The 15541-nt window shown below is 38.8% G+C and overlaps 1 protein-coding gene across 2 annotated transcripts in view; it reads left to right on the top strand.

The window, feature by feature from the left end:
- The window catches only part of LOC139777746 (rho guanine nucleotide exchange factor 17), a 59851-nt gene that overhangs the window by 22727 nt on the left and 21583 nt on the right, over window positions 1-15541 (top strand). For both annotated transcript variants that reach the window (XM_071715347.1, XM_071715348.1), the window contains exons 7-8: window positions 903-1206; window positions 1673-1973. In XM_071715347.1, coding sequence (XP_071571448.1) covers window positions 903-1206; window positions 1673-1973 — 605 coding nt within the window. The remainder of the gene's footprint in view (window positions 1-902; window positions 1207-1672; window positions 1974-15541) is intronic.

The following is a 15541-nucleotide window of genomic DNA, read 5'->3' on the forward strand; positions in this document are numbered from 1 at the left end:
AACTTTCACCAGCTAAATAAAAATTTACAGTTTTACACAGTAACAGAGGGGAATGAGAACTTAAGGAGGATTATAGAATTTAAAACTAATAAGTATTCAGGTTCTTAGCAAAAGTATAATCAAGCTAGAAGATGTGCTGGGAGAACGCCTATGAGTCTGCTTCTATTCTTATATCTAGTCTTAAAATATATAGTCTTTAAGTATACAAATGTTTCGGAACAAACTCACTCTATAGTTCCGCACAAAATATATATCATAGTAGCCTATAGGCTACTAAGATTCAAGCTCGGACCGTAAATGGCGTTTTATTCTAATTACATAGGTCAAACTCGGATCATAAATGGCGTTTTACTCTAATTTGAAAATATATTTTCTTCGGAACTATAGATTGAGTTTGTTCCGAAAATGTTACATTTACGACCCGAGCTTGGGTCATAGCAGTCTAGTACTATTTTTACGTGTATATTATACACATATTTTTCAACTTAGTAAACTGCACGCCGATTCTTCGTCGGACTTAAAACACAGTTATTTTAATGTTCCAGCAATAACTGTGTTTTAAGGCTGACAAAGAATCAGCGCGCAATTTACTAACAATAAGTTGGGAAATATCTGTATAATATACACACAGAAATAGTATTAGGCTACTAAGATCCAAGCTTGGATTATAAATGTCGTTTTATTATAATTTGATTGTATCATAACGGTCTTATTTCTCATAAAATATTAATAAACTATATTTTGCTCGTTGTGAAAGTTTGAAGTTCAAAGCTGCAGTTTCGTTAATTTCATATAGATTCTTCTCTGATCGTATTATTGATTGCCAGAAATAAATCAATATTGATTTGTTTTGACATACGATAGGCAGACAAGAATGACAGAACCGTAAAAATGGCTTTTAGAAACCAGGATAGAGCCGCACGAGGTGATCATCACACCACCCCCGGAGGAGCCGCGACTGAGTCAAGCGAGCGAGGGCAGCGAGGCGCCGAGCGAGACGCTCTCGGAGGCATCCTCGCCATCCGGCAAGACGAGACGATACCGGGGCGACACTAGCAAGAGGAGGAAGGGCGTGTACATAACTCAATGGCCAGAGCCCTTGGACGCGGACAGGAACAAGCTGTCGGCTCAGAGCAGCGAGGAGAGAGACGAGCCACCTGCGACGCCTAGCGACCTGTCCGACTGCGAGGGCCACACGCCTCGAAGGTAACCGGAGAACCTACATCCAGACCCGTCGAAATAGAACGGAAGTGCGCCTGACATGGAGACGCGACGATTTAATGTATTCCTTTTCCATTTTCAATTTTGCGTTAATAATAACCTTAATGAGACAATCAAAGTTTTATGTGTAAAGCAAAAATTTTTACATTTTAATTGCTTGTTCGGTTTCTCCTCGCAAGATTTTATCAATTTCATATTTTATCGTCAAGCTTCAATATTCTTAAGCTTTAAAAAACGTTAGAGAAGCATTTTCAAAAAGCACGCACACAAATATAACAATTAAAAAACTTTCTTATTTTTTAAAGATGTAAATTACATTTTTTTACAGCTACAACGTCAACAATTTTAATTTTATCGAAAGCTAAAATTTTTGTTTTAATCCCTAATTTACCACTGATAGATATCTATAAACATTAATAACATAAAGATTCTCTTCTTTTCAAACGTCAAGGTATAGCAAGAGGCCTCTTCGCGGGCCCTACGGCCAGATGCTGGAGGCTGAGATGGCGAAACCGCGCACCACCGATATCGCGCTCGAGGAAGGTCTTCGTCCTCGCAGAAAGATCTCCGCGAATCTCTCGTACAACGCGAGCAGCAACAACAGCGGCTCCGAGCCGCCCACGCCTTGCCACCATCGGACGACCTCCAGCCCGACTAAACTTGACGGACTTCCGGGGCCGAGTCCTGAGCTGCTCGCGGAGCTGCTGAGAGGGTCCTCGGAGAGGGTGGCTCGCGCACCGGCGCATCGAAACGTAAGTCAGAGATTATCTCGCTTCGATATAAATTGCCGGTTACAATGCCCCGGCTACATTTCGCCCATTTTTCGCGATACGATGGAGATAAGAGCGAGGGAGGGCCGTAAAGTATCCGCACGATTCGTGCAGCGCATTTGTTATCGAGACATTTGATGCATGCACAATGCACGCTCCTTTTGATTAATGAATGAGCGATTCTGTCGGAAAATCTTTTCTTGCACATCGCACGATGTCATTATATTACGAAAATGTTTTAATTATACGCGACAAAGAAAAAAAGAGAAAAAAAAACTGATGTTGGCATTCTAAATCTGTACCAAGGTTTATAAAATAATAACGGTCATTTATTTTAAATTATTTTGTAAAGTATGCTAAAGCCGTAAAATTTGTTAAATTATTTTTTTAAAAGCTAGTTTGCAATAAAAAAATACATCGTGTGTCATTCACTCATTTAATATTCTTGTAACATCTCTCCTCTCTGTGGGAGAAATAATTTATTTATATCCAACGCTGAACCATGAGTATGACTGACTGGTTCTCGCCGACAAATTCTTCATGTTAAACGAATAAATCTCGGAATGAGACGGTCACATTTCGTCGCTAAATGCGTGGCATGAATGCGAGCCAAAGAATTCTGACTCCGCTTCTTCCTCGAATTTCGCTTCTTTCCTAAATATCGTACAAAGACGCTGATCGCACGGCTTATCTCCCTGTATCTCTGGCTCGCGCATCAGCGTTGTAACATCTGGCCGAGAGGCCACGAGAGGTAAAGCGCCGGTAAACCGAAATCCCGCAATCCGAGCGAAACGAATGGCCGCGCGCTCGCGCGCCCGTTCGACTCCAGCGCCGAAAACATAATCTAATAATAATATACGGCCATATTTCTCGGATGAGTCCGTGCCTTGGCCAGTGCACTCGACGTTGGTATAGAGTCCCTATACGATTCTGGCGGGGGCGTGTACGCGGATATTCCTGGCGGGTTAGGCGTACCTGGGGACCGACCGGTCCTCAACATCGATGCGATGATTCGCGTGCCACGATCATCTTGGCGCAAACTCCGCGACCTTGCGCGGTATATACGCTTATTTAAATTGATATGCATACCTCTCTTTTTATGTAAAAAAATATATATATTCCAAAAATACTTTTGGCGATACAGAGACACGATTTGGGAATTGAACTAGAAATATTGCGGCAATAACATCGCGGAGAACACAAGGCCACGTTGGAATATATCCCGATCCGCTACTGAATTCTAACTTTACGAGGTAATTCTAGTTACTACGTAATTCTATTTACGAATTATGTCAGATTAAATCTGGTTTCATAAAGAATTAGTTTAATTTAAGCGACATCGAGGGATAACAGTTTCCAAAATTATATTATTTCCAGACATTTTCGATGATTTTATAAGTTCGCACCATTCCCTCGTATATATTCCGCGGTAGAACTTACGCAATTCTGATGAGCTTATGCAATGCGCGCGTCCTCTATCCACGTTTGCCGTTTGGAAAGAACAACAAAGAACCGCGGGAACGATAGGCCCGTTTTATCCACAAGTCCTTGGCAGCCGCAAATATATCACTTAAAGATGTCGCCATAACTTAGTCACGTTCTCCACGCCGATTAGGAGTCAGACGGATCCTCACGCCGCGCCGCAGTCAATTTGTTCGTGATCGTAGAATATTGAGCGTGAAATGTTAAAACGTTTGCAGCTATTAGCAATAAAGCTCAATTGATCTCAGCGTTTCAATGTTATTTGCTAGACGTAGCGCGTGAGAACTTCTATATTTACATAAGGAAACTGAAATAGAATCGTGTGTGGCAATCCGAAACGGACATGGCAAATAATTCAATTTAAATTCATTTCCATCTGAAACGCGTATACGAGTTATATAAAAAAAAAAATTACAGATCTACGTTGAAAAGGTTATTTTCATTAAGATTATTTCTGTTCACGTGTCGTATTAAAAATAGACTTGTATGTCGATTCAACAACGAGGAATGCATTTCTTTTTAGCGGAGGAGATATTCCGTGAATTTCTTCACCGGGATTTGAGGCACGGATTAATTTTAATACGAATGGCATTCGCGAACGAGGATTAACGAGGATTTTCGAAGAATTTATATCGTATTGCGACGATGCGCACACAGCGGAAATTAGTCACGGAAAGAAAGCAAGGTTGTGTCTGCTGAGAGAAAGCAGAATTGTTTATGACGCGAAGCGGAATGCATTTACCGCGCGATATCTCTGTGTACGCCAGTTTTAGCCAGTTATAGTCATCACCCCACGACGTGCGGAGTTTCGCGCACATATTCTGGTCAGGACCATATTTTTACATCCGCGACGCGATGGAAATACGCGCTGACCCGGCAGGTATCAATCCGTACATTTATGCGCAGTCGTGTTTTCATCGGTGAGAGAGAGAGAGAGAGAGCAGTGAACTATTTCTTCCGCGGATACGAGAGACCCTCCGTCGACGTCATGTTTACCGTTGACGTCACTACGCCCAGGCATCGTGAATTTTGCGTTCCATTCATGAAATCCCCCGACGAGCGGAGAATGACGTAATACTAAACACCTACCGCCGTGTAAAGCTCACGAAAGCTCGTCGTTGAATACCTCGTAAGACCCCTTTCAATTTTCACGATTATGCGAAATCCGCGGTCTCTTTCTTATTTCCGTATACATACTTTTGCATTCTTATCAGATCAATAATTATTATGACGAAGCAGTATATTGAAATTTAAAGTAAAATATTCGTTTAACTTATAAATTTTATAATAAATTTGTAAATTATTTTCTATATTGTAAAAATATATAGCTTTATGAATAATTTCATTGAAGAAATGATCTTATCGAGACGATTATGGTACAATTATCGAGAGATATAATTCTGTTGTGTGAAAAATTTCTAAATAATTTTATGTATAAATTTATACACACGCATATATACATTACATATATACGTATGTTGCGTACAGCTTTTATTTTATATATATATATTTTTTTTATTTTGTTCTTGTTCCCCCGAGTAAGGATAAATATTTTATACATAGTATGTTGTATTTTAATGTTTATTTTATTTAAACGTCATATCGATCAACATTCGATGTACTCGTATACGCTCGTATGCGCTTTAATCATTAATTTAATATTGAAACTGCGAAGCGCAGTAGCGTGCCGTCTCCAAGTAGGTATTCCGGTGATGTATGTATTCTTGAAGTAGCAAGTTTTCCCAGACGTGATGGAGTAGAGGCTGCACGGTACCGGGAGTACAAATTCGTTACTTTATCGACAGCATTATCGGTGGAAGTTTAGAGAAACTGCGGCCCCGAACGGCAGAAATTCGACGCGCGAGAAAGCGCGTCGCGTCGCGTCGGCGCGCGGCGAGAGATACACGCCGGAGAATAATGAAAGGCCCGTCGGCCGGCCATAAACTTTCGAACAATAGCGTAATCGTGGTTCCATTGACTGTTAAGAGGTGCGGACGCGACTAGGCACGTAGGTGGTATCGGTAGGTACCGACTTTTATTACTCACCGCTTGTATCAGTACATCAGTCTCTCGGGGGAGACCGTAAAGGAATCTCGTGCACGCGCGATATTAAACGCATTTACGTTCGATATATCGTTGCAGCAATTTCCAAGACTCGGACAAACTCGTCGGTAGGAAAACTTTTAATATCGAAACGATACGAGAATGTTTTCTACATTTGATATCTTTATATCGGCACTTAGATTTGACACATATCTGTTCACTGTAAGATCTACTTTATCTCTCAATAATTTTGTAAATATTGGTATAAAGATGTACGCAAACTGTATTATTTCTGGACAGTGTATTATTTTGTTCTTTTTGTGCAATATTATTTTATTATTAAATATTTTATGATAAATCTTCTCAGGATTACGACTGAGAAGAGTGTGCTTTCAGTTTAACCTTTAGAGGCCGGGGGTGGTCGAAATATCGACCACCCAAAAAACACAAGCTATTTGATGTTTTCAAGCAAAATTTGCGTGTTGAATAAGGGAAAAATAGTAAAAAAAAAAAAAAACTCTTCAAGTCCTTTTCCCGGCCTCTAAAGGTTAAAGGTGATGGATATTAGAGAATTTTATTTAGATTGATTGTTCGACACGCACAAAACAGATTCACCATAAATCAGCAACGCGTTGCTTTCGCAATACCTCGCGACATTTCGATCGGATCGAAGAATGATCGTGAAACTGCGGCGTGATGCATCTACACGCGGGGCCGCGTGGCAGGCCAGGATGTTGCCGGATAATCTATGAATAAACCGACGAGTGTGTGCAGCGCGCGCGCGGGCACGAAGTAGTTGCACCATTCGCTGTGGGGCACGTTACTGGGAAATATTTAAATATTTAACTTACACGACGGTATAAACCACTTGGCCGGCTGATGCCTGTAGTTTCGCAAGCGCGGGCACTCGCTGTTGCGCGATATTTAATTCGATCGAATCGACCTTAAGATCGTGCGCAAAGGCACTCTCCGCCTGTTGTGAGTAAACAGAAATGCATTTTCGAGTCTCGCGCGCGCGTTCATGCCTCTGCCTCAACCCATAAACGTGCGTAACTTTATTATCGCGCTACGAGCACAAACCTACTTGTTTGCATGCACGTTTGCGCAATATTTTATATTGGTAACACTTTCGCGCATATTGTTCTGGAAAAATGCCGAAAACGAATGTTTTAATATCCATTTGCTAAATCAAATACATAAGCTTTTCTCTTTTTTAAGTATTTTTATCTCTGTTAGAATATATTATTTATATTTCAGATATAACATAAGATTTTTTTTCTTTTTTTCTCTTTCTTCTTCTTTTTCTTCTTACTGCAGAACTTTGTCCTGTACTTCGGCATTAAGGGAACAGGTATCTTTAAGCAATATTCCCGTGAAACACGGATTAGTGTAAAAACGTATAAAAACTCATAGAACCATACATACCATACGGTATAAAAAACGCATTAGATATACGTGTATAATCGGTGGACATGTCCGCAACCTATCCCATTTAACCTTTAGGGGCCGGGGGTGGTCGAAATATCGACCACCCAAAAAACACAAACTATTTGATGTTTTCAGGCAAAATTTGTGTGTTGAATAAGGGAAAAATAGTAAAAAAAAAAAAAAAAAACTCTTCAAGTCCTTTTCCCGGCCTCTAAAGGTTAATATACGTATTTATGAACGTTTTACAAACGTATTTGTAAACGTATTTATATGCGTATATTCATATACGCATATAAATACGTTCATAAATACATATATTAAATGGGATAGGTTGCGGACATGTCCACCGATTATACACGTATATCTAATGCGTTTTTTACACGTAGTGTGTAATACGTATGTTCTATGAGTTTTGATACGTTTTTTATACACTTAACAATCAGTAATAATTGTGTTTCATGTTTGAAAGATTTTTTAAATATCTGTAAAATATAGGTACATCTCGATATTTGAAAAATATACATATCTTGCGAATGTCATGATTTTGCTTCGCCAGAGACCTGCTTATATTAGCACTCAACTGAAATTTACTTACGAGTTAGTCTTACCATTATGCGCTGCCTAGCGGCGTCGTTCCAAACTAGCACGGAAAGATGCGCTACCATCCGTGAAACACTCATTGATATAAATATGGTATGATATACGTATCAATGGTTTAGAATTGGTATAGGTATAAGTAATAGACGATTATTATACCATATAGCAGTATACGTTAAGAAATTGTAATAAATATACATTTTTTAAACGTTTCTAATAAACCTAATTAATACTTACTGGTATAAATATGGTGTAATATACGTATCAATAATTTAGGATTGGCAAATAATTATATAATAAACGATTCTTATATTATACTAGCGTTTCGGCCGGCGCTTCGCGCGGGCCTCAAAGCTAGCGCGTGGACCTCAAAGCTAGGAAACTATAGATCTATATGAGGAAGCAATGTGCAAGTTTCTACTTGCACACTTAAAAGCTATGAGGAAGCAATGATCGATTGCATAAAAAACTGTATCTTTTCTGTATGCTAACTCTTGACACACAAAATATAATCGCTCGTGACAGTCACGAATTGAAATGACTGGTTTATCAATTGACATATAATATGTGAAAGTAGCAACTTATCCTACATATCTTATCTATATATATTTCATTTAAAACTGATCAACCTATGAACGATATCATTTGTGAAATTTATATTTATTTTTATGAAAAGGATTTATTTATTATTAATTTTATTACATTTATCGGTAACAAAAAACTATACACTTTATAGCATTCCCCGGAAAATTCTACCCCTACTTCATATACAATTCTTTGAGATTCGGTCAATTATTTCCCGAAAAATTGGAAAAATTAAAAAAACCGGTTTCCAAAAAGATCGGTAACGAAAAACTATACACTTTATGGCATTCCCCGGGAAATTCTACCCCTACTTCGTATATAATTCTTTAAGATTCGGTCAATTATTTCCCGAAAAATTGGAAAAATTAAAAAAACCGGTTTCCAGAAAATCGGTAACGAAAAACTATACACTTTATGGCACTCCCCGGGAAATTCTACCCCTACTTCATGTACCTTTGGTAAAAATTCGGTCCACTAACGAATGAGTAGTTCTCGGTCATACATACATACAGACGACGGTACTTATATATATAGATAGCAGTATACGTTAAGAAATTGTAATAAATATACATTTTTTAAACGTTTCTAATAAACCTAATTAATACTTACTGGTATAAAGTAAAGTAAAGTAAAGTAAAGTAAAGTACATTCTACATTCGGTAATATTTTTCGCAATAAATTTAATAATTTAATTTAATTTAAATTATTTTAAATTTGAGATGCTTATATATAAGTATCAAAGATTATTAACGTATTTATTTGTTTATTATATTGGCAATTTACGAATGTACTTTACTTTACTTTATACCAGTAAGTATTAATTAGGTTTATTAGAAACGTTTAAAAAATGTATATTTATTACAATTTCTTAACGTATACTGCTATATAATATAAGAATCGTTTATTATATAATTATTTGCCAATCCTAAATTATTGATACGTATATCACACCATATTTATACCAGTAAGTATTAATTAGGTTTATTAGAAACGTTTAAAAAATGTATATTTATTACAATTTCTTAACGTATACTGCTATACGGTATAATAATCGTCTATTACTTATACCTATACCAATTCTAAACCATTGATACGTATATTATACAATATTTATATCAATGAGTGTTTCACGGGTTTTCTTTTTACGGTGTTATACAATACATACAATACATACAATAATACTTTTTGAAATAATTATTATAATTAAATTTTTGATAGAAAGTGAAATCAAATTTCTGGCGATTCGCAAATGAACGGTACATTTCTGGACTTGAACTGCGAAAAATATTTGATCAATATTTCCTTCTATGTAAAAGTACTCAATTATTTACGTGAATAATTACATAATAAAAAAAAATCTCCATACGAATTCACGGGCCAATAATTCACGTACAGGATTTGCACACGGTGGGAACAATGTGTAATGCGTTGCATTTTGCAGCGGCGCGATAAACTCGCTAAATGCGCCTCCGAAAAGCAGCGTTTCGATGCCCGCCGCAAGCCTGGACGCAGACTAAACAAGCATCGTCGAAATAAATATAGGCTGCAGGACGTTACAAAAATGTGATAGAATAATCCAGAGAGGGTGCGTGCCAAACCGCAATCACGAGCGCATTCCGTGCGTCGTTAAGAAAAATCGTCGGCGTTTCGTCCATCTTGATGACACTCACGTCGACCTTTGATCTATACCACATTATCGCTGCGATTTTTTTATTTTATCTTCTCGTAACTCATATACTATTATATCATTGTAAATCCTTTGTAATGTTTCCCGAGAAATCGTAGGAAGCTAAAATAAGCTAATTAAGTACTGGATGTTACATTCTGTTTTAGTACTTTTATCATGATTTAATTATCAAATTATTTCTAATTCAACAATATCTATATATATAAAGGAAGATGTCCTGACTGACTGACTGACTCACTCACTCACTCACTCATCAACGCCCAGCCCAAACCCCTGAATCGAATTTTCACCAAAAGTATATGAAATAGGGGTAGAATTTTCCGGGGAGCGCCATGATGTGTATAGTTTTTGTTACTGATCTTTTTGGAAACTGGTTTTTTTAATTTTTCTAATTTTTCGAGAAATAATTGACCGAATCTCAAACCCCTGAACCGAATTTTTACCAAAAGTATATGAAATAGGGGTAGAATTTTCCGGAGAGTGCCACTATGTGTATAGTTTTTTGTTATCGATTTTCTGGAAACCGGTTTTTCTAATTTTTCTAAGTTTTCGGGAAATAATTGACCGAATCTCAAAGAATTATAGATTAAACAGGGGTAGAATTTTCTGGGGAGTGCTATAAAGTGTATAATTTTTCGTTACCGATCTTTTTGGAAGCCGGTACCGAAATTTTTTCAATTTTTCGGGAATTAATTGACCGAATCTTAAAGAATTGTATATGAAGTAGGGGTAGAATTTTCCGGGGAGCGCCATGATGTGTATAGTTTTTGTTACTGATCTTTTGGAAACCGGTTTTTATAATTTTTACAATTTTTTGGGAAATAATTCATTGAATTTCAAAGAATTATACATGAAGTAGGGGTAGAGGGGGAGAGAGAGAGAGAGAGAGAGAGAGAGAGAGAGAGAGAGAGAGAGAGAGAGAGAGAGAGAGAGAGAGAGAGAGAGAGAGAGAGAGAGAGAGAGAGAGAGAGAGAGAGAGAGAGAGAGAGAGAGAGAGAGAGAGACTATTTGCGTGTCTTATTACATATGTCCTCCGGGGCGAAGCCCGGGTAACCAGCTAGTGTACCTATATATGTTAATATGGGAATTCAATATCCAATTTTGCGAACACGGTTTACATAATTCTGCCGCAAGAGCGAAAGGTAAAAAATGAAAAATTTTTTAAACAAATTGTACCAAAATCGTAATGACCTTTTAACAACATAAAATACTGATTGTGAGATTTGTTTTAATGAGGTTTATGTGACATTTGATAAAAAGCGGAGGTTTTCACGAATGTTTATTCAGAGCTCTGATCTTTACTATTTCACTTAATAACTTAACAGAATTATTTCATGACCGCTGGGATCAAAAAAGATTCCGAAGAATAATCTGCATTGAGAAGGTCTTCTTTCTTCCTGGTTCATATGATTCCCATCGGAATGCATCATCGACGTATTCTCAGCAGCAACGGTTGTGCCGCTTCCGGAGAACGAGCGCGGATGGCGGAAATTAATCCTTGTTGTGGAATAAGAAGGAAGCGCCGCGCGCCGCTTTAACAGACGTCTGTTTATTGTGACGATGTATTCGAATTCGCTTCGCGGGCTTATCGATTCCTCCCGCCCGTCCGCCACCGGTAAACACAAAAGCCGCGCGTCTCCGTGAAACGGCGTATAGAGCCAGCCGGTCATTGTTCTCACACGCTCGGCTTGCATAAATCGTACGTTCAACTTCTTTAACGGAATCCTCACGTGGACGAGTTTATTCGGGCGTGAGTCCAGGCATCGTCGCGCGGGTACGTGCTCGCGGTCGCGAGCGTGCGAGCGAGCGTGCCTCGGAGCGAGTTTACGGGCCAGAATGCCGCTCGGCTATGAATTAGATCTGTTATTTGAAAGAACAAAATGTACGGTTACGCGCGAACGACTCGAGAGCCCGTAGTCCCGGTCGAACATCGTCGTAAAATCGTAACGCGTTTGCCGGTAAACGTGCGACTTAAATTTAAATGCGACCGACGATCGTTCGCGACGTTAAGTGATTCGTTAAGTTGAGCTTTAAATTCAAGCGCGGTGCAAAATGCGCATATATTCTCGATAATTTTGCGATATTTAGTGTTCGCCGTTTCTTTAATTAAATTTACAGAGTAACCGCAATTCTATTTACAATTTACAATTTACCTGAAAGATGAATAAACCAAGCAAATCATGGATTTTATTTATATCTCGTCTCAATTATACATCATAGACTTCAAAAGGAAGTTTCACGCTGTCAGGCGAAATTCTCTCACATTTTTCACGGCGCAGAAACGCGTTTTGCGGATCGTAAAACGGAATCTCTTAATCCTGATTCCGATACCGATAAAAGAATTCTAATTGAATAATTAATAGATAATAAGTAACCGTAAAACGCGACGCGGTAATAGAGCAAATCAGGCTGTATTGCATCGTGGCCGCTTCGACGTATTTATACGTAATTGAGATTAAATATTAAATATATTCAAGTGGGATTTAAATAGGGGCGACTCATCAGTGTCTTGCCTGTCTAATCACTCCGTTGCACGCAATAATTTAATAGGAAACGAAAATTAATTTCGGAACGGTTTATCATCGATCTCCGCCCAAATCTATCCGGCGCGGCATTAAGGACCTGTTGCACAGTAACGAGGTTCGAAAGGGTTAACCCGACGCCCCGACGCAAGGTCGGGCCTCGTCTCCTCGTAGGACAAGGTTGTGGGAGGGGAAGGACGTTGGTGGCGGTGATGTAGTGTCAGGATACGGAGCGGAGCGCGTGTAATCCACGTGAAAAGTACGCGCCGGCGTCCTGACGCCCGGCTTCCGTCCTCTCCACCGCCGTTATTCTCTTGAGCATCGATCAGCTTCCTGGTAGCTGTGCGACGGGTCGCCAGTTTCAGGCGTAACGCCGCGTCTAACTGTTGCTCGTCGGCGGGAAAGCCGCGGCGGAACAGCACACGCGGGAAAAATCTCACCGCCTCGCCGCGATCACTCTCGCTATCGTGCTCGGCAAATCGAACGTGCGCGTAAGAAAGTATTGCAATATTCATTCTCGCAGAATGGTTTCTAGACTTTTTTTTCTTTTCTCGATAACAAATCTCGATAAATCGATAATAATAATCTATACGATGTGATACCGCGACAGGTAGCTAGCAGCTAGATAGCACGGAACCGATCATCGCGAGTGTCTTGTCAAAACACTTTGTTCCCACCGGAGAGCAATCTCTCGATGTTGATCCCAAATTTTCCAAGTTCGTGAGTAAAAATTCGGATTGGATGTATTGATCGATTAGGGAGGGAATTAAAATTTATTTATATTTAAAGAAACTCCAGTTTAACAGGAATGTTTTGGTGCGACATTTATTTCGCGCGGCATTTATTTTGCGCAACGTCATGGGATTACAGCGGCGAATAGCATTTCCATCGAATTGAATGCGATTGACATTCAATTCGATGGAAATGCTATTCGCCGCTGTAATCCCATCACGTTGTGCAAAATAAATGCCGCGCGAAATAAATGTCGCACCAAAACATTCCTGTTAAACTGGAGTTTCTTTAAATATAAATAAATTTTAATTCCCTCCCTAATCGATCAATACATCCAATCCGAATTTTTACTCACAAACTTGGAAAATTTGGGATAAATTAATAGATATACCGTGACGATATAACGGAGTTTATTTTCGACGATAAAACAACAGGTCTGTCAGGTGCAGCTTGCTATAACGTTACGCAATGGAGCAGTAGGGCATTGGAGCACAAATTCAAGTTAAATAATACTCTTCTCGCATTAAGTAATCAATCCTTTCGTAAATAAGAGCGCTCTGGAAATATCGGCGGATCGCAAAGCTACCGGCATTTTATATATGCGAGGAAGAATTCGGCGCGGGAAGAGGAAATAAAGCAAATCTCGCGCGTTTGTTAGAATCCGACAATGCGTCTATTGTTACTCGAGAACAGAAGCGACGATTACCTCGTTCGAATAGATCCTCGATCGGTGTAATCGCCTTGGGTTATATCATCTCTCGATTTGCTTGTGCGGCGTTATATCATCCCGTGCCATCCGTTTGTTTCGTTAGGTTGAAATAACCGTAGCGAGTTGTGTATACATGAGATGCGACTGTTAAACAAGATCTATCGCTCCGCTTCGATTTACGCTCCTTTTTCATTTCCTCTCCCTCCCTCCCTCCCCCCCCCCCCCCTCTCTCTCTCTCTCTCTCTCTCTCTCTCTCTCTCTCTCTCTCTCTCTCTCTCTCTCTCTCTCTCGACGAGAATTGAAGTAGCGCGGGCGACCGGGCAATTACAGGCGCGACGCGACGCCTCCGTCGTGTGTAACAGGTTGTAATTTCATTCGAGCCTCGTCGATGTGCAAACTCACGTTGAAAGTGTTTACTTGCGATCGCGTTGCACTTTAGGGTGACGCGAAGGGGTATGGACAAGTACTTGTAAGTACACGAACGTTTTCAACTCTCTTCAACGTTTAAACACGGCCGCGCGCGCGCGCGGCAGGTTCTTAACGACACGTTTAATATGCTTCGCTATATTGCGCGATCGATTGTCCTATTATACAATTTTTTTATCTTTCTTCAAATTTCTTTAACTTGAAACATATATTCTCTTTTCGCGATATTAGATACAATTATTATATTTACTGCAATAAAGTCTAATTATAATTTAAAAAACAGAATAAGGCATGCATTTTCACTTCATTAAAATTTAATTCGTTACACTTTCTAAATTTTTATTATAACTTATAACATAATTACACTCGCGTCTTAACTTGATTCTAAATTTTTATATTCTTTTCTACCAAAAAAATGGTTAACACTTCTTTTTATTATTATTTAATATTAAATTTAATGCTTATAAAAAAATAATATGTAATTCTAGAAAATATTGTTATTAAAATATGTTATTATCGTGAAAAGATTCAGTGCAACATAATGATTTTTCTCTGCAGTTGTTGAGCATGGCTGAGAGAAACTCTTAATTATTCCGTGCGCGTTTCTACGAGCTAATCGAATAATGTCGATCACTTTGTGCCACTGGAAAGCTACGCTTGAAAATCCAGCTCTGGTCCTTTGTCGGGCAAGACTTAATTTAATCTTTCGCGTATTTTAAGACATTTTCCTCTTATTTTTTGTGTTTGCATCAAGATTTCTCGTGCTGCTCCAGTGTGATGTACATTTCTTTGAAAGTAAATTAGAATTCGTCGCGCAAGTCAAATCGAAGAATCGCTAAAACGACACGTCTGAATGTCAGGATCAGGAATGTCATGATTTCTCTTCTTCAACACGTTCCAGTATCAGGAAATGTGCGTTTCCTCTTCTCGATATCACGTCTACGCCGCGCGAATATCTCTTCCTGACCTTGTCGAATCAACTCGAGACTTCGCAAATGAATCACAACGAATTCCGCCCCATCGCATGGATCTATCTCTTAAATCTATTTAAAGTTACGTGTTGTTTATCAAAGTTACGTGTTGTTGATCAATCTTTCTCGTAATAACGAGACAAACAGATGGCCCATAATTTATCCCTTTAATAATGATTATCAATGGTATATTAAGCACATATTTTATTCTAACTAGAAAGCATAACTTCGCGAAACTGTAATCTTTCAAATATTATAGCGTGTAATTGTCACGAAAAAATTGATTAACAAAATTTTATCTGGCGTATTTGTCTTGCGTAAGCATAATAGTATAAAACTAAGTGCTTGCGTAATAGACTATCAGTTTA

The sequence above is a fragment of the Temnothorax nylanderi genome, unplaced genomic scaffold, assembly GCF_030848795.1.
Source record: "Temnothorax nylanderi isolate EJ_2023f unplaced genomic scaffold, tnyl_v1.0 TNYL_tig0160_pilon, whole genome shotgun sequence".
Classification (NCBI taxonomy): domain Eukaryota; kingdom Metazoa; phylum Arthropoda; class Insecta; order Hymenoptera; family Formicidae; genus Temnothorax; species Temnothorax nylanderi.